This window comes from Periplaneta americana, chromosome 4 (assembly GCF_040183065.1).
Source record: "Periplaneta americana isolate PAMFEO1 chromosome 4, P.americana_PAMFEO1_priV1, whole genome shotgun sequence".
In the NCBI taxonomy this organism is placed as follows: Eukaryota; Metazoa; Arthropoda; class Insecta; order Blattodea; family Blattidae; genus Periplaneta; species Periplaneta americana.
The window spans coordinates 55,713,898-55,734,436 of record NC_091120.1 but is presented as its reverse complement, the minus strand read 5'-3'; the positions used below and the strand labels follow the sequence as shown (position 1 = coordinate 55,734,436).

Below are 20,539 nucleotides of genomic sequence, written 5' to 3'. Positions count from 1 at the left end.
ACACTTCAGAGAATGGTTGTTGAAATGAGGAAGGGTAGGCTCTATCATAAAACTGTCAGGCGTATTCTTTACGGATTTGAAAGTTGAAAATGAAATAAAATTTATATATGCAGGGTGAGTCATAAGTATGTTTGGAAAGCGCGTGAGCGTGCTCCTGAATCAAAACTAAAAACAATTCCTTATATGAAAATTTGACGGAAAATGCTTATTTGTTGAAAAAAAATATTATAGTGACTTTTGTTTTCATAAGTATCTGATCATATTGTGTTGTTTTTGTTTTGATTTTATACCAGTGTTTGTTTACAAACAACACAGTGACAAGACAGTAATACATTGTTTTTGTTTTGATTGGACGCGGTGGTCCAGTGCCTTGGCCACCCAGATCACCCGACCTCACCCCATTAGATTTTTACCTTTGGGGTCACTAGAAGGCTGTCGTCTATGCAACCCCAGTGATTGATGCAGAGGAGTTGTTTCAACGTGTTGAAAATGCGTGCCAATTGATCGCTGATGAGAAAATGGTGTTTGAGCGAACTCGCCAGTCGTGTGTACGTCGTGCTCAGGCATGTGTGAGGAATGGAGGGGGACACATTGAGCACCGTTTGTAAACATTAAATGACAAGTTTCCAAACATGTACTTGTGACACAACAGAAAAGAACAAAAAACAAAGTATGACCATTTCTCCAATAAATAGGCGAAGCATTTTTCGTCAAATTTTCATATAAGAAATTGTTGTTATTTTTTATCCAGGAGCACGCTCGCGCGTTTTCCAAACATACTTATGGCTGTATATATATATATATATATATATATATATATATATATATATACACATATGTATATTTATGAAGTCCGACTCTGACTGTCTAGTAATACAATTCACCTCAGCTTTTATAGCGAATTTATCATTTGACTGTTTAAGTACGATACTTGATTTGTATTTTAAAAAGATGTTCGTTAATCCCAAATTTACTTTATTATATACTTACATACTTTACTTATATCAGTTTTGAGAACATGCGAACATACGAAATTTCGAGTTCGATCCTTCGACTTTGACTGGAGCGAACTTTAAACATTTATCCATTTCCACTTTTTTTCACCTTACAGTTTTTCCACTGAGTTTAAGGGGTTGGGTATAGCTTACAGCAGTAAAATTTTTGGAAATATTCAAAATTGTTTTCCTCTATTACTGTATCTTGTACCATAATGAAAATTGGTATGTGTAAAGCACTATCCTTCTGCTATATGAAAAAAAAAAATATTTTTACGGTTAAAAAAAATTATTATTATTATTTTTTTCAAAATTGAAAATAGTGGCTGTTTACTGTGCAGTGATGAAGCGTTTCGCTTATAACTCATAAACTTGTTAACTTTTTCATGTTTTCTCTTTTTTTATTTTATTGCTGAAACTTATGTTTACAACTACATTCCTCAAATAATATTTTTTTTTTTTATTTTGTGTTAGAAGAAAGTACTGATATTCAACCATTTTTAAATGAATTAATTTTTTTATGAGACAATCTATCAAAGGTAGAGAAGTGATCTTGCATCATGTTGTAGATATCATCATCATCATCATCATCCTTCACGAATTAGGCCTCTGTAGACCTGTTTCGGCCCCATCTAGCAGTCTATGTTGTAGATATGACATGCATAAATACAAAATATTTCATCACAGTATGTTGGACAGTTTTTGAGTTATGTGGGAAACGCTTCATCACTGCACAGTGAACTGAATTTTGAAAACAAAAATATAAATCATTTTTTTAAATCATAAAAATATTTTTTTTTTCATATAGCAGAAGGACAGTGTTTTACACATATACTAATTTTCATTATTGTACAAGATACAGTAATAGAGGAAAAAAATGTTGAATATTTCCAAAATTTTACTGTTGTAAGCTGTACCTAACCCCTTAAAGGAAACACTGTTATATTTATTCTGAGCGATGTTTTAATTACGATCAGCAGGTTCTATTGATGCAACTTTATCGACAAAGGAAAACTTTGATGTAGAATGTCTTGCAAACTGAAAAAATATGTAACATTTTTATGTGAGTTTGTGTAAAATGAAGTTCTTAAATTTGGTTATAGGGGAGCCACTAGATGACAGTTTTCAAACGAAATATGTATGATCGGAAATGATGATGCCACATGCCGATAAGATAAACAGCTAGAAGAGTCCACTTATACAAAGAGCCTGAGTGCTTAAAATAAACAACAAAAATGAAAGAATTTATTATACAATGAGCTGGATTCTAACCCACGACCTAGTGCGACCTCGAAGCACGAATCTACCTCGGAGTTCCTGAGCTATACCAGTGACTCCGCGCAGTTGATTTATCGCCATTAAATAACCGATTAAATAAATACCAAATACACTAATGTTAAATTTCATATCAATGTCCATTCTGAAGCGGTGGTCGTCATTGGGGTCGCCATATCTGAGACGGTCGTCTGTCGTCGTCGTTGTTGCCCATGACGCCTTTCCTTGCCCTCGGCTGCCAGCTCAGTCGTATATGGAAAGTATCTCAAGGAGGCACGTCGATGTCAATAATTAACTATGTACACTGATTAATTTGGGCGCCAACCTCCTCGAGATTACTCCGGTAGAGGTATGAGATTCCCAGGTCAGCTGCAAAAACGGTCGGGACATGGGGTTCGGGAGACGTGCTCGTAGATTGAAATGACGTAGGCGCACACCAGAAGTTGTTGGTAAGAACTATGAGAACGTTTATTATTATTATTAAGTGTTCGTTTCAGATTAGCAGAAATGCGCGTCCAAGTGTATAATATCTCGCTCTCACTTCCCGCAAGTTGGTAGACTAATTTCTGAGCTCACGTAATTATATATTTTGTACTATAAAACACCAATAATATAACGGAGAGTTGATAACTTGATGACCATTTATTCCGAATGTAATAATAATGATGAGAAAAGAATTCAGACTTATGATAATGATGCAACACACGACTTCTTACTAAACCCACTGAAAAATTCTAAGTCCGTAAATTGTTATCCTTCAGAGTTAGGTACGCCGAGAATATGTGGAGTGCAACCTCTCCGTACGCGTACTATATGCCTTCTGTGTCTCTGCCAAATCTATCCTCTACTTTCAACCACCAAACATACGATTTCGCCCTCCTATCTATATATCACGTGTCTCTATTAAGAATCCTGATTGGCCATGATTACACTTACGTCACTTAAGACGCGTTCTTCAAAAATTGTTCGTTAACTAGAACATCCCCTTACTTCCGGCGTCCTGACAATTCTCTGACATATACCAGATCATCTCTTTTGGAACCTGGCTTGGCGTCATCTTGCTGGCCACCCGCAGGCAAAGTCCATACATTCCCTCATCAGTCAACTCCACGCCTGGACACATGTTTCCTGTCCGCCTAGCTTGGCTTCAGCCTTCCTGTCCACCTGTTACTTCCGTCTCACATTCTGAAACTTCCTTACACGTCCATGCTTCCTATCCATATAAGAATATTAACACGAAATACTAATCTAATGAAAATCTCCTTATCCTATACGAGGAACCGTCTCAATTCTTAACAAACATTTGTGAAAGTGACTGTGTGTTTTCCTTCGCAGACGAAGGACAACGAGACGGCCCTTCATTGCGCTGCCCAATACGGCCACACGGCCGTTGTCAGTCAGCTTCTGGAGCACTCGTGTGACCCCACCATCAGGAACAGCAGAGAGGAGACAGCTCTGGACCTGGCAGCTCAATACGGCAGGTAAGACTTCGATATCTGCTATACTTGAATTACTAAGATTTCCTATAATAAAAGCAGGTGAAAGTGTAGAATCCGTATTACGACTTGAGCCGTTGTTGTCTGAATGCAATAGCATGCAAAAGACAAATACATGTAAAGCTTCGTTAACACAATTTCGCTGTTTATGCGAATCATTTTTCTACCCTCTTATTTTCCTTTTCTTCTCCGTCATTTCTTTTATCACATCTCTGTCAACTGTCATATTACGTATACTGCAAACAACATATTAACGAAAATGTAAATATATTTACTACTGAAATGGTACTCTTCGAACCAGCGATAATTGCTGTAGCTTACGTATGTTAACTTTGTTGGTACTGATGAACGTTATTGAACAAGTAATAACTACTTCACTGTGTCAAACATAAATTTTGGTGGTCGGTTACCTGATTGACTAGTTTCGACGTGTTTTGCGTCATCCTCTGAATCCAGTGCTAACTTCTGGTCTCTTATAGTGGTGGGATATGTTCATGATTGTGTCGAAAAGCATGTGTTTTTTTAAATTCAGTTGAGTGTTCAGGATGTGTTGTGGTGTGTTTTTGTGTGTTTGTAAATTTCATATTGTTCTTGGGTGTCAAGTTTGTTTTTGGCTGGATTTGTAGTATTTTCTTGTCAGTGTTTGTGTTGTAGTTATGATTGGAGTTTGTGATGTGTTCTACGTACGTTGAATTTATTGTTGTGTGGTTTGGTTATGGCTGTGATATGTTCCTTGTGACGTGTTTTAAATGATCTTCTAAAGTGGCGAAGAAAAAAATTCGAATTTTGTTAAAGTGTTTTGACAAAAAGCATGCCCAGGATGCAACTGCACTTTTCCTTGGATACTAAGGAATTACAGTATACAAGGTGTTAAGAAAAAAGTATCCAATATTTTAGAAGGTGATAGTATGCATCAAAACAAGGAAATAATGTCTAATAAACATGGGTCCTACAACACATACTTTCTGAGATCTGAACACTTGTTCATAGGAGGTGTGCAATATGACGTCCATTCATGGCAATGCATTTCTCTGCTCTACAATATAGCAGACTACCAGATAATCATACCGTAGTTGACACCCCTCGCATGGAATAATGTTACGTCGCAAGGAATACTGAAAACAAAAGTCTGGTTGCGGCTATGAGCGGGGTTCAGCACAGATTATGTTGTGAATTTTCATAATCAGCATATGTAGAAAATCCCCCTGCAGTTGAAGAAACAATGCATTAGCACCGATTCTCAATCAATGTATGGGCAGGCGTTCTTGGTGATAGATTAATAGGGCCATACGTGCTACCACAGAGATTAACTGGGGGTCTTTATCAGCACTTTCTTATTAACGTATTAAAACAAATTTCAAAGAGTGCGTGATTCCTTACTCCGAAGGGCAGAGGAATGCATTGCCATGAATAGACATCATATTGAGCACCTCCTATGAACAAGTGTTTAGATCTCAGAAAGTATATGTTATAGGACCCATGCTTATTAGAGATTATTTTCTTGTTTTGATGCATACTATCACCTCCTAAAATATTGGATACTTTTTTAACACCCTGTATTTTGTACATTGAGACTCTCCCATCTTTTATTATTTGGAATTTCGTGAAAATGGTACACCTTGACATTTTGACTTGATTAATCGTTTAACTGTTGAAAATGATAAAGCTGACATGGGTTTTTTCTTATATGAAACATATTTTATACATAGGGTTGCCAGATAGATATTGTGAAAATTCCCCGTCGATTCGTTTTCCTTCTGTGCGAGAGAGCGGTCGGATCTCCCCACTAAACGCGAGCTGCGTCCGGTTGTAATACCGGTAAGTTGTATATGCCGCACGCTGTAGCTGGCTCGCAGTACTGCATTTCGCTACTTACTGTAGCTTCCCAAATTTATCATGATGTTGGGTGGGTATCGGTCCCATACACTGGCCAAAATTTTATGCTAATATTTCTTTCCTCAAGACCCGAACTAGCGCTTGTTCCATAACGATCGTTGTGATTAGGTTTATTAATTCAAAATGGCTTATAATTAATAATAATAATAATTATTATTTATTTATACTGGCAGAATTAAGGCCATAGGGCCTTCTCTTACACTGTACCAGGTCACAAAGTATACAAGCAGTGAAAATTTAACAAATTTAAAGAACAGAATACTATCATATTACACAAACAATAATAATACTAATAATAATAATAATAATAATAATAATAATAATAATAATAATATAATAGCATAACAAAATCGACACTAAACAACATGAAAATAATACTATAATAGAAAAAGGAAAGTAAAAATACATTGGAATAAATTATAATAAAAGCAACCCATTTAATACAAACAGTTAATATGGAAAACGTAAGGAAGAATATAACGAAGAAAGGAAATACGAAAATTAAATAAAATTCACAATAAAAAGGGTATGATAATAAATTTATCTGGTGATCAAGAAAACAAAAAAGGGGAAAGAAAGGAAAAGAAATGTATAACAAAACTATCGCAGGGAAACGGGCTTATAAATGAAAGGAATCTGAATTGAAAGAGTGCAATTTTAGTTTATTTTTGAAACTAGACAATGTCCGACAGTCTCTGATATGTTGTGGTAGAGAGTTCCAGAGACGGCGAAAGATGAAGAGTAGAAGGATGTTCTGTGTTTAGGGATGGAGAGTGTGATATGGTGTCGTGAGTGAGTATCTATTTCGTGATATGAGGACAAACGTTGAAAACGAGAAGCTAAGTAGCTAGGGTTAGAGTTCTGAAGAATATATAAGAGTAACGTGAGAGAGTGACTAGTTCTTCCGTTTTGAGACGGACCCAGGACGGTGAAGGTGAGATACGGTCAAATCTACGGACGTTGCAAATAAATCAATCATAGTCTGTCTGTCAATCTCAAGCTAAGGTCAGTGTCAGTGTAGAGAGTGTCACACTAATCAAAATGAGGCATCAAGAGCGACTGTGCTAAATTTGTCTTGAGAACCAACGGAAGGAAATTTCGGATTCTCTTTACTGTGTGAATTTTCATAAAAATTATTTTCATGTATGCGTGATTTGAGTATTCCAACTTAAGTTCTTGTCCATATAAATTCCTAGGTTTTTTACTCTATCACTGTAAGAGATAATAGTTTCATGCATTTTAACAGGAGATAAGTCACCTTTGTTTAATTTACTTAACAGTCGTTACGTTAATTACGCTTACGATAAAATAAATCATGTTACGTTGACATTGGAGGTGATTTAAGTTACCTTACTGAAACTTCGGAGTGAATGCGTGACTGTTGTCCAACCAGCTGCGGTCAATAATTTGTTACTCTGTTCCACTATCGACGTGCATGCAGTTGTATGCAGTCTTGTTTCGTTCCAACACTTGCAGTGTACATTGCAATACGTACGTACTGGAAGTATCTTGATTTATTAACTGCGCAAAAGTGGCAGTCCATACGTTCCTTGTACAGCTTCAGACTTGTATCTGCCCTCTGTCAAATTGGAAAGCGGTATATCTCTCAATAATTAAACATACAGCCCTCAGCAGTAATGGTGCTGATCGATGCGTAAGCATGTCTGATTTAGGTCTATATCAATGTAGTGACGTTGATGATCACCAGGGCTGGGGGATTCTCCACCAAAACAAGACTGCAGGTTACATGCTAAGCGGAATATAGAAGGAGGGGAAGGAGGGTGGTGGTACTCGTAGCGGGTTGTGCGCAGTACCGTCCGGTTGAATTGATAAGTTAGTTGTCCTTGTTTCTCTTTACACTAATTTATTTTGCATTAGTTTTCTATTAATTGATACAGTTTTACTTTTTAATATTTTGAGAGAGTCTTATTCTTGATTTTTTAAATTTATTTTACAGTTTGAATTAAAATGCCACCAATTGAAGAGGTGGATTCCAGAGTGTCCTAAGTCCATTTTTTAAGATTTTAACTTGCTTTATTCACGTTTTAATTTATCCATTTCAAGCCTATAGAACAGCGGTGACCAAAACTCGAGCTGCAGTGATTACATGCGATAGACAGCCTGTGAAGTAAGTAGACGGAGGAAAGGTACTTGGCATGAAAACTACAACCAGTGGTGGTTCCTGTACTAACATCTACATCAGGCCTGCACAAACAGCGCTCAACGAGTGCGCGCGCTCGTTCGGAGCGGGAGAGTGGTTCGCCGAAACGGAGAGGAAGATACGTCAGAATGACATAGACTTGCTATATATAAATAGAGGAGAGGGAAATGATCACTCAGCTATCTAGTGGAGTGCAGTGCGTATTCTCAGTAACTGTTTCACGTTGCTTACCCACTGCTACAGTACAGTATGGAGGAATCTAAAAGACGGAAAAGTGGTGATCAGACAAATTCTTTCAATGTTGCATAGGAAAATGCTTATTTTTTCATAGCTGCTGGAGTAAATACTCAGTGCTTTATCTCCCACAACATTTTGAAAGGTAGAAAGAAACGTAACATAATACGTCATTACGAGCCCAGACATAAAGATACTAAAGATATTAATCTTCAACAATTTAAGTATCTCCCTTCAGAGAAAAGGCCAGCTCATTGTTGATATGTTGAATAAATTACGGGATTTCAGTCGTAAACTTACACTTTTCTTAAGTCAGTTTCGGGAAGGTAATGTGTCTTACTTTCGAACGATAGAAACTGCTCGTGATCAAGCCATGTTAAACGATTATGTGCAAATATTAATTGAAATTCAAAATGAATTTAATTCTAGGTTCCAAGATCTTGTATTAAGGTTCACACCTGTTGAGTAACGGTTAGCGCGTCTAGCCGCGAAACCAGGTGGCCAGGGTTCGATTCCCGGTCGGGACAAGTTACCTGGTTGAGGTTTTTCCGGGGTTTTCACCCAACCCAGTATGAGCAAACGCTGAGTAACTTTCGGTGTTGAACCCCGGACTCATTTCACCGGCATTATCACCTTCTTCTCATTCAGACGCTAAATAACATAAGCTGTTGATAAAGCGTCGTAAAATATCCTACTAAAAATCTTGTCTTAATTGAAAAGAAGTTTAAAGTTATCATAATAAATTCCTTCAACACCAGTTGAAACAATGTCATATAAGTTACAGGTGGGCCTGGTTGGCGCAGTTGGTATAGCGCTGGCCTTCTATGCCCGAGGCTGCGGGTTCGATTCCGGGCCAGGTCGATTGCATTTAAATGTGCTCATATAACCTCGGCAGTTGCGAGCGTCGTTAAATAAAACATAACATTTAACGATTTACAGCTCGGACTTATTGATCTTCAATTTGGCCTAAGGGCTAAAGATCATTTGAGTAATACTACTAGCTTGGTTGAGTTTTACAAGACTAAACATTAGCAAAAATATCCACGACTACACAGACTGGCTGTGAAAATGATTGCTATGTTTGGCTCAACATTTATATTTGTGAGTAACTGTTTTCTATAATCAACATTAACAAAGACAGGTATCGAACATCTGTAACTGATGTTTCATTACGATCAGTAGGCTACTGTTCCTTTCAGCTGCCAACAGCATAAAACCTCGTTTTCATGTACTGATACATAAAAATATAAGAAAATGATATTGTACATTTAAGTAGGTATAAAATGTCTATTATTTCCGTAAAATAATATTTCTGTGTCAATAAGTCCAAGATAGTTTTGCAAACACTAAACGGGAATTCATTTCATGAACATCGTAATAGTTCTTCCTTCTGTGTACATTTTATACGAGATCACCCCTTCTTCCGGTCCACCCTATACAGAGCGCAGCTAATACCTGCATTCCGCTCATGAGCTGCGAGCCGGCTCGGAGAGCGCAAACCTTGTGCAGGCCTGATCTAGATCAATCCCGCGGATAAAAATCTCAAGCTATGCTGTATAAGTAATGTCACTGCTGTCATCAAGAGCCAGTGAACGATTTTTCTTGCTTCTTTTTTTAACCTTCCTCTTGAATATAATCAGGAATTTTCTAAATTCTTCTCTCGATACTTGGTCGAGAAATTCGTAGTTTTTCAAAATTAAAAACTTCATATGGACACGTTATTTAAGCTATTTTAATCATTATTTTTTTTTAGAAATTCTGTTCTATTAAAAGGCTTTAGAGCACGAGATATTTCAAACCCCATTAGGTGGCTGGTTTCCTTACATTTATTTATCTCATCTTTCTCTTTCCTGGCGTTTAACAGTTCGTTGGCACATAATATTGAATCAGTTTTTCTACAATATTATTATTAAATGAATAACTAATAAATAGTTACCCTCATATAAAGATTAAAAAAATTAAAATTGAGATAAAACCTATTAATCCTTCTAGGGAGAAGATCTAAAAATATCAATATTCATGCACGCGCAGAAGAATTATAGAAACACATATTTAGTGATAAGTAATAAAATGAAAAAATAAATAAAAATAAATAAAATAATAATAATAATAATAATAATAATAATGATGATGATGATAAATAATAATACATTATTCAGCGTGGCAATTAATGTTTCTATATACTCCTAATTCAACCGTTAAGCAAAGTAAACATATTACATTTTGTCTGAAAGAACAACAAAAAAGTTCTCCTTCTCATTCTTTACCTCTTACTGCTTATAGAGACAGAATTTGTAGAGCGAAATGATACCGCCACTGCTTGCCTTCAGTACAGCAATGTACGGGAGACTCCTTGTACTCGTTTGAATGTCTTTGATTACACGATGTAGGGAGGAGTAGGTTTACATGTAGCTACACAGTACAGCTCAACCCTAAATCAGTTTTGATCCTAAATCAAGAGCCCGATTACCTTTCTCATTACGATTTTTCCTAATTGCAGTGGTACTGAATGCTAATGCTAACTTACATCTTACGCCTGGTTTTTCTGAACCGACGCATGGGAAGTGCGAGATACAAATCCGGATTACACCTCGCAGCTATAGAAACCACACTATCTCTCGTGTAGTCCGGATTTGTGCGAGGCGGGCCTCGCGCCTCGCATGCATCGGTTCAGAAAAACCAAGGCTTTACTCTGCATCATGCTTACCGCCCATCCCGAGCTAGCCTAACCAGCTGACTACACTAAGGTTCGTTGAGTATATGCCTACAGGATTCGATCAGGTAAAGTCATTCGTCTTTAGACCAGCCCCATCCATGCTTTGCTTGCCGGTAATTGGGGTATGCTGTGGAATGGAGATCAAACGGAATGATATTGATCATGTAGGCGGGGAAATGGGAGAACTCCGAGAAGAACCGGAACTGTGATCTTGTCTGCCACAAACGTGTGTATAGATTTTTCAATAACATATCGAAATTCTAGACCATCAGCTACGGCAAAGACAAAAGAGATGTTGACTGCAAAAATAAAAATTAGTGAATAATGAATAATTTAATAAGATTTAGTTATCTGAAACTGAAATTAGCGGTGAATATCAGTAGCACTACCCCACGTTATGACTAGATTTCGAAGTTGAGGTCGACCTGGTTGGCGAGTTGGTATAGCGCTGGCCTTCTATGCCCAAGGTTCCGGGTTCGATCCCGTGCCAGGTCGATGGCACTTAAGTGTGCTTAAATGCGACAGGCTCATGTCAGTAGATTTACTGGCATGTGAAAGAACTCCTGCGGGACAAAATTCCGGCACATCCGGCGATGCTGATATAACCTCTGCAGTTGCATAACATTTAACATTTTCGAAGTAGAGACATTTACTCTGAAGTTACATACACACAGAAAAATACAGTGTTTACAAAGCAGCTTGCAAGGTAATTCTCTCCCCTCATATACACATTATGCCAGTTAGATGGGTATTTAGCAATACAGACCCAGCAATGAAAAAAATTAAACGTTCGTCTGAAGGACAAACGTAAATATTATGTAGGTCAGATTACATTGCATTAACGTCTCTCTGGTGTAGAAACGTAATATTTCTCTTAGGTCTATAAACAGTCATATAGGGAAAACTATTTTTACAAAGGTACTACTTAGTAACAATTTTATAATAATAATAATAATAATAATAATAATAATAATAATAATAATAATATATTATGGAAATACCAGAAGACACATTAGGCCTATATTTTGTAAATGTAAATAAATTACAATATAAGGAAACGAAGAGTAATTATTACAGTAATTAGAAAATATAGGTCACAGAAATAGGCTTGTCTAAGAATAATAAGATTACTATAAAAGAAACAACATATGCATAAAACATGAAAAAAAATTATATGTACCGTTTAGTATAAATCTAACTCTCTTATGATTAAAACTCGTGTTCGCGGGACAACTGAACATAGAGTACGAAAAACGGAGGTAATATTGTACTTAAAATGAAAAGTATTTTATTTAATAAGAATTTATTAGTAAGAAGTCAGAATGGATGTTTTGTAGGTTAATTTGAGAACATAATAATTAAGAGAGGGTGAGAAGCCAAGGGGTACAAGTGATATTTCTCAGAAGATGAGTTAAGTGCATTCAAGCCTAGATCATATATGTAACAGATATGTCGGGCTTATAGGCTTTGAGGTTAACAACTTTTGTCAGGTTTACTACGCTGCCATCTAGTTGTTACATAAGGAGTCACGTCATAATTCCCATTTGAATTGCATTAGCGACTGTGCTGCCATCTCGTGTTCGTTTATGGCGGACGGGTGGCGATCCTGGCGGTTGTTCTCTTCAAAGTGCTGCCGATTTTAACATAGTGAGGAGTTATCTGTTACATATATGATCTAGGATTCAAGTCAAGCTAAAACATCTCAAATTTTAGTGGCAAAGGAATATATCTTTTAACCACATCACACACTAGAATTCAAATAAAAATTTTCACTGAATTTACGAAAGCTTAAGTATTTTCAAACACATTTTCTCAAATAAAACTTAAGTTCACTTATATGCACTTATACCCCTTGGCTTCTAAACCCCTCAAGAGCGAACTGGGAATCAAATTAATTAATATGAAGTACCGGTATCGCAAATTCACAAGATACCTATTTAAAACATAGGTTACAGTATATTAAATGCAATATACCTATGTTAATTTAAATTACATATTATAAATATCTTACTTACTTACTTACAAATGGCTTTTAAGGAACCCGGAGGTTCATTGCCGCCCTCACATAAGCCCGCCATCGGTCCCTATCCTGTGCAAGATTAATCCAGTCTCTGTTATCATATCCCACCTCCCTCAAATCCATTGTGATATTATCCTCCCATCTACGTCTCGGCCTCCCCAAAGGTATTTTTCCCTCCGGTCTCCCAACTAACACTCTATATGCATTTCTGGATTCGCCCATGCGTGCTACATGCCCTGCCCATCTCAAACGTCTGGATTTAATGTTCCTAATTATGTCAGATGAAGAATACATTGCGTGCAGTTCTGCGTTGTGTAACTTTCTCCATTCTCCTGTAACTTCATCCCTCTTAGCCCCAAATATTTTCCTAAGCACCTTATTCTCAAACACCCTTAACCTATGTTCCTCTCTCAGAGTGAGAGTCCAAGTTTCACAACCATACAGAACAACTGGTAATATAACTGTTTTATAAATTCCAACTTTCAGATTTTTTGACAGCAGACTAGATGATAAAAGCTTCTCAACCGAATAATAACAGGCATTTCCCATATTTATTCTGCGTTTAATTTCCTCCCGAGTGTCATTTATATTTGTTACTGTTGCTCCAAGATATTTGAATTTTTCCACCCCTTCGAAGGATAAATTATAAATATCTCCTATTTCTAATTTGGATTTATACATTATAATTTTAATATAGATACCGATACTTCAAAATCATGTCATTATAAATGTTTAGTCCATAAGAAATTCTATATTTTGTCAGCAGTTGTGACACCTTTTGCATTTTAAAGTAAAATATACTTATTTCTACTAGTAAGTTTTGCTTGTAGAAGGAATTTAATAATTTATATTTTAAAACATGTTCCAATTGAATTGTTATAGACATCACAATGACTTCACGTTATTTAATCTGTCCCAACTTCAGTGCGAAACTTCCAATCATTCGTAGATAGTCAGTACAGTGGATAGTTCCGATAGATGGAAAAGTAAACAAACCATCGCCTGTTCCTCCCACCTCCGTCCAATATTCTACTATCAGTTAACCTGTATCTCTCCGACTGGGACCTGAACTTCGAAGTCTGGTTATGACCCACATACAAACATAAAATTGTAAAGAGGAAGTGAAAATGCCAATTAGTGAAGTCGAGAAGCCCAAATTTCTCGTTCGTGCTAACCATCGATTAACTGCGAGTTACAAGATCGTTTCAGCTTAAAGTCGTTTTCTTTGCTTAGTCACAAAACACAACTGCGTACTTCAGAACTTGAACGACGTATTATCAACAACAAACTTTATGTAGCGTGGAGTGTTTTCCTCTATGACTCACATAGGAAGGGATGCAGTCCTAAAAATTCCAGCTACTTTCCTCGTGTTCTTTTGTTTTATCCCCGCCATTACCAGGGGAGGCTGAGGCTTTTAAGGTCGTTTATCTTTCATTTTCCCCCGTTGCACTCAACGCTCTGAATTTAGCAGGCTTGTTTGTAAGTGTCTTGTATTTTAATGCACTTTCTAATCCTTTGTAAGTCTATGATTGATCGCGGAGCACGCGCATTGTACCAGATATTTATGTTTATGTTCCCGTTATACGAATTTTAGAGAAAGGGCACTCGGATATTTTAAAAACTTCATTTCTAAAATTTCGATAGAAATATTCTTTGTCATATGGGCTACAGAGAAAGTAGGTTAAGTGCCTTTTTCGGTGTGCCTTTTTTTCATTTTAACTTTTTCATATCCACTCAACTCCGAATGAGACATGTGCCGTATGGACTTTGACCTTACGTTCCTATTCATTCAATTCTTTGACTCTTTACAAGAATGGTAAACAGCATCCACTTTCATTTTTAATCCACTTCCTCATTTGTTCATTTTATAAGTTCTTCTTTCGATACAGAAGCCGTGATTTTTAACATCACTATCGCCCATCGCTGTAGAGTCCCTAAATCCCTTAACCCTTTCTTACCTATAGATACCATATGGCAGTAATTAACTTTATAGCATTTATATACTTGTGTGTTACATATGAAGGTAAATTTTGCTGGATAACTTCTATTTCAATACATTTTCATCAATATAGTTTTGTTTGAAATGTTGCCACTCCCGTAACTTGGTCACTGAATTGGTCCTAATACAGCTATTTGTTTCAACATGGATTGCTTGTAAATTTAATTTGGGTTAGAAAGGGTTAAGACAGTGATGTCCACACCTGCGGAGTAACGGTCAGCGCGTCTGGCCGCGAAACCAGGTGGCCCGGGTTCGAATCCCGGTCGGGGCAAGTCACTTGGTTGAGGTTTTTTTCCGGAGTTTTTCCTCAACCCAATACAAGCAAATGCAGGGTAACTTTCGGTGCTGGACCCCGGACTCATTTCACCATCATTATCACCTTCATCTCATTCAGACGCTAAATAACCTGAGATGTTGATACAGCGTCGTAAAATAACCTAATAAAATTAAAAAAAAGACAGTGATGCCACGTTGGATTCGCGACCTTGTAACCATGTCATGCAGACTAATGTCAATGTGTTTAAAACAGCGTTTCTTTGTTTCAGTGGCGGATTGTCCTAAGAAATGTGTTCACTCATTGTGTATTCAGTTTCCTTTCTGATTTTCTACAATTTGATTGAAATCTGGTTCAATATTTGTGTCAGCAATACTTAGTAACGCTCCTAACCTTCCTTTTGACTTAAACCCATATTTTGTGTTGTTCGCAGACATGGGTAAAATAAATATTGCCGTTATTTTTTAGAAAAATGTCCGAAGATTATGATAATGTAATTTTTCAAGAGCTATAAAGAAATGCTCTGCGCGTAGATCCCTGCTTTTAAAATTCTATCTTTCCGCACTTCTATTGATTCTTATTGTACATTTAAATTAGTACTTCGAACATCACAGTACTGCCATGTATCCGCAATATGTGGAACCCGATTTACGCAAGTGAAGTGGGTAGCCATTCGATACACTCATACATCAATCGACATTGGGTTTACAAATAATAAAAATAAACTCTCTCAGTACCCTGAAAGTATTCATATGGATGGCTTGTAAACTTTGATTTAAATTTTTTCCGGAACGTTGCAATATTGTTCACTCTTCTGATAAGAAATATTATTTAGCTATTTTAACATTAAAAATAGTGAAGCTCTTTTTATAGAAACTGGGATTTCCATAAATCTGAAGAGTTTAGGAATGCGTTTACAGCTAAAAAGCATTAGTTATGTTTTTATATTTCCATTTAAAGTCCGCAATTGATATGATTAAGATGATCACAGACTTTAGTAAGGAATCCGAGGTCGCTTATGGAGTCTTCATTTTCTAGTTATAGAATAGGTGTTTACTGAAATAAATAGATACACAGAAAGAAAATAAAAAAAATAAATATAAAGACTTTAATTATTAAATAATTACTTATTAATTATACACCTAGTAACAGTATATTTTACTACATAATAAATATCTCACATTATCTCCCCATTCTATAACAAAAAATCAGTTTTGAATTCCTTTTTGAAAACTACATTTACGAGAAGAGCTTGAAGTTTCGGACAGAGCGGCGCCATGCTACAATTATTATACTACAGTAGTTTAGTATGTTCCAACACTGAGGCTGTGTTGTTTTGACATTCGAATATATAACTTTCGGCTGGACATCACTTTAGTTTCACTCAGATGTTAGATAACCATAGCAGTTGATAAAGCGTCGTAAAATAAACCAATTAAAAATATGACTGTTTATAGCAGTGCTTTCCAAACTTTTTTATATGGCGACACCCTAAGAAACTCTAAAAATTTAGTGCGTCACCTTATCCCTCAAATGAAAGTATCCCACACATTAAAAGGCTATTTGTACACTCTTCATAAAATGAATAAAATTAACACACACATTTCCAGTATTGTTAACATATTATATGAGGCGAAAGAAACATTTACATAGAATTCTAAGATGAAAAGAATCAAGACTTATTTTCACCCTTGGTTTTAATTTTTCAGTGGCTCACATATGCTTGGCGAATCTTACAGATGTATTTTAGATTTGGACGAATATGGGATAAATTCACTCTCATTTCTTCATCCAGCATTTTTAAACTGCCACGTTTCACTGCTTCGCAATAATATATGGTTGAAAACTGCAACAAAACCACAGGAGCCCGTTTAGCAAGATGCTGAAAATCTTCAAGTGAAATTCAGAATCTGTTCAAATCATCTCTATTGTTAATTTCGAGAGAAAAATTGTTCCGGGGCCGGGCATCGAACCCGGGACCTTTAGTTTAACGTACCAACGCTCTACCAACTGAGCTACCCGGGAACTCTACCCGACACCGATCCAATTTTTCCCTCTATATCCACAGACCTCAAAGTGGGCTGACAACCGTCAAGCAACCAACTTCGAGTGCACACTAACTCCGTGTGTGATGCCCTGCCTCGGAACAATTTTTCCCTCGAAATTATTCAGATCAACTTGACAGGGAGTTATACCTGAAATCTGGATTTGCATAATACACGTCACTGTTCGTTAACAGAAAACCACAATTTAAGTCACACGGAGTTAGTGTGCACTCGAAGTTGGTTGCTTGACTGTTGTCAGCCCACTTTGAGGTCTGTGGATATAGAGGGGAAAAATGGATCGGTGTCGGGTAGAGTTCCCGGGTAGCTCAGTTGGTAGAGCGTTGGTACGTTAAACCAAAGGTCCCGGGTTCGATGCCCGGCCCCGGAACAATTTTTCCCTCGAAATTATTCAAATCAACTTTACAGGGAGTTATACCTGAAATCTTGATTTGCAATTTCATCTCTATGGTGTTTCAACTTCAAGCTCCTACCATTTTTAATCCCTGCCAATTCTTCTTCTTCTGAAGAAAGTCCACTAACTTCGGATAACAAAAATGGATTTGTTAACCAGTCATAAGCTTTTATGTTCAGACCTGGGAAGTAACTTCCGAGTTTACCTGTGAGTAATGTCAGATAGTTATAAATTGAATATTTTATTTCGTTCTTCGAATCACATTGAGATGTATTTGGGAACATTTCATAGCTGCCCTCTTTCACTTTCCGAGACCAAATTGCTAACTTGTGTCGTAAGGCAGATATTTTGTCTGTTGCAGTTAAGATATTCTCATCCTTACCTTGCAGACTAGGATTATACTTCTACACTACAACTATACGCACATCTATGGGTCTGTCAAGGATACGTATCTACAAGGCAACTAGCTAAGCAAGGGGTGACCAGTAATTTCCTTACTTCATTTTAGTCATCATGAGTTAATACCTCAAAATAATGAAATATACCAAACTGTTCGCGACACTCCATAAACCTTCGGGCGACACCCCGAAAGCTCTGGTCTGTAGGTTGACCATAACGTGTAGACACATAAGCAAGGAGATCCATTCTTCTTCACCTTTTTTTCTTGTGTTATTTTCTTCTCTTTCCGTACTTTTCTCTTTCATTTTCTCTTCTGTTTTCTCTACCTTTCCATTTCATCTTTCTTTTCCCTTCTTTTTCCCTCCTTTGCTTCTCATCTTGTGTTTACTGGTTAGGGCTGTGTCATGGATAGGTCAGATGATAGTGAAAGGATTAATAGAACGAAGACAAAGAAAACAAATTATATTCCAATACTTCTTTTCATTGCAGTTTGAACTACATTTTTTAAAATGACTTCTTTGTTTATATTCTATTACAGACTGGAGACTGTGGAGCTGTTAGTTCGAACGCAACCGGAGCTGATTCAACCTTATTCTCGGGGCCAAATTATATTCCAAGACTTCTTTTCATAACAGATTAAACTTTTCATTGCAGTTTGAACTACATTTTTTAAAATGACTTCTTTGTTTATATTCTATTACAGACTGGAGACTGTGGAGCTGTTAGTTCGAACGCAACCGGAGCTGATTCAACCTTATTCTCGGGGCCAAATTATATTCCAATACTTCTTTTCATAACAGATTAAACTTTTCATTGCAGTTTGAACTACATTTTTTAAAATGACTTCTTTGTTTATATTCTATTACAGACTGGAGACCGTGGAGCTGTTAGTTCGAACGCACCCGGAGCTGATTCAACCTTATTCTCGGGGCCAATGTAACCTCTTCCGGCATACCCCTCTTCATCTTGCCAGCCGGAACGGTCACAAGTAAGTCTTAATTCATATAGTTCTGTTGTATTCAAGTAGCTTGGCCGGTGTTATACGCCAGTATTTGAGTAGGGGTGATGTGGAGTGAGATAGTTTCTTAGCATATTCAGTGGGGCAGGAAGGAGAAGGAGGAGAACTGCATCCATGCTGACGAAAGTTATAGCTATGTTAAAAACTTTGATCACGTACCTGCCTTCCATGGGCGATCACAGTTTTTCCACTTGCTGCTATCCAAACACTCGTACTTAACACAATGCAGCCCTCTCTTTTCACTCTTCCACTCATAATAAAATAAACTACAATGTTCTTTATTAGGTCCATTACGATACTAATAGTTTTGCAATAGTTAATATACTACTCAAGGAAGAGAAGTGAACTGCACAGGCGCTGCACAGGGACCAACCCATACACCCCTTTTTTTTCTTACCAGTATTAAATGGACGCATCTGGTTTACTGCGCATAATGTTATGACCGGCCAAGCTAGTCTACACACAGCAGTAGTGCTTTATTGTTTTAATTCTATCTATCATTCCGTTTTTATATTTATCACCTATAATTGGAAGCTTGCTTCTGTTGGTGGTACATTTAAATAAAAAATATAATAAATAAAAATAAAGCAATTACAATATATTCGTCCTGCGATTAACATTCACACACTGTGTATGAGATTTCAGTAACGTCTGTTTTAAGCAGTTTCTTTCTGACATTTTTTATTTATTAAATTTAATATAAAGGGAGCAACGAAACATTATACAGGGACATCATTTAATTTTTACTTCAATTTTTATTGTATCTGAGTTTTTTAATGTACTTCACTCCCACCCCCTCTACTAGTAAACTTCCAACTGTTCTCCTCACAGAACCAAGCGTATACAGTCAAAGTCGCCTTAAGGTCGTAGTAAACACAAACAGTATTGAGTTAGTGAGTATAGTACGTTCCAGAAATATGTTCGCGTTTTCCAGTGACGAAAGAGCTTTCAATATTGAATCATATTTTCGCATAGGTATTGTCGTCCGTTTGCTACGTCGCATCCCGATTTCCCTCACCTGCAACTGTTTAAAATAACTTAAATAAAAGTAATTAACTGTCACGTGATTTCCCCCCTTTCTACGATCCTGCTACATAACCACTTGGACGGACAGTAGATAGCATGTCTGAATAATGTTATCTGTGCGGGTCGGACAGAGGTGAAGATTGAATTTACAGTACGCAAGATACTCTTTTATATAATATGTATAGAATTATTTCAACATGAGTTACTAGTACGAAGGACGAAACTGGTAATTGGAATTAGATGCAATAGTTTATAGTGCGATAATATGCACAAAAGAACTGAAGCCTGTATCGAAATGAACGGCCACCATTTTCAAAAATGTGTTTAAATATCCGTATTATGATTATTTTTCAATTTAACTTCATTCTCTATATTTTATGCTAATGTGCTGTATTGTACGCTTTTGTGCTGTATATTGCACGCTAATGTGCTGTAATATACACTGCATAATGAATACGTTCGCATGGATAACTCAGTGAGTAAAAACACTTATTGCTAATACTGTACTGTATTTTGATTAAACAAAATCCTAATGAAAATTATCAAACTCAGAATTACGATATCTCCTAGTTT

General features: G+C 36.7%; 1 protein-coding gene across 1 annotated transcript in view; it reads left to right on the top strand.

Annotated features, from left to right (window-relative positions):
• LOC138697816 (ankyrin repeat and SAM domain-containing protein 1A) overlaps positions 1 to 20,539 on the top strand; it is a 598,611-nt gene that overhangs the window by 179,830 nt on the left and 398,242 nt on the right. Inside the window, exons 4-5 of the mRNA XM_069823347.1 lie at positions 3,606 to 3,751; positions 18,791 to 18,910. Coding sequence (XP_069679448.1) covers positions 3,606 to 3,751; positions 18,791 to 18,910 — 266 coding nt within the window. The remainder of the gene's footprint in view (positions 1 to 3,605; positions 3,752 to 18,790; positions 18,911 to 20,539) is intronic.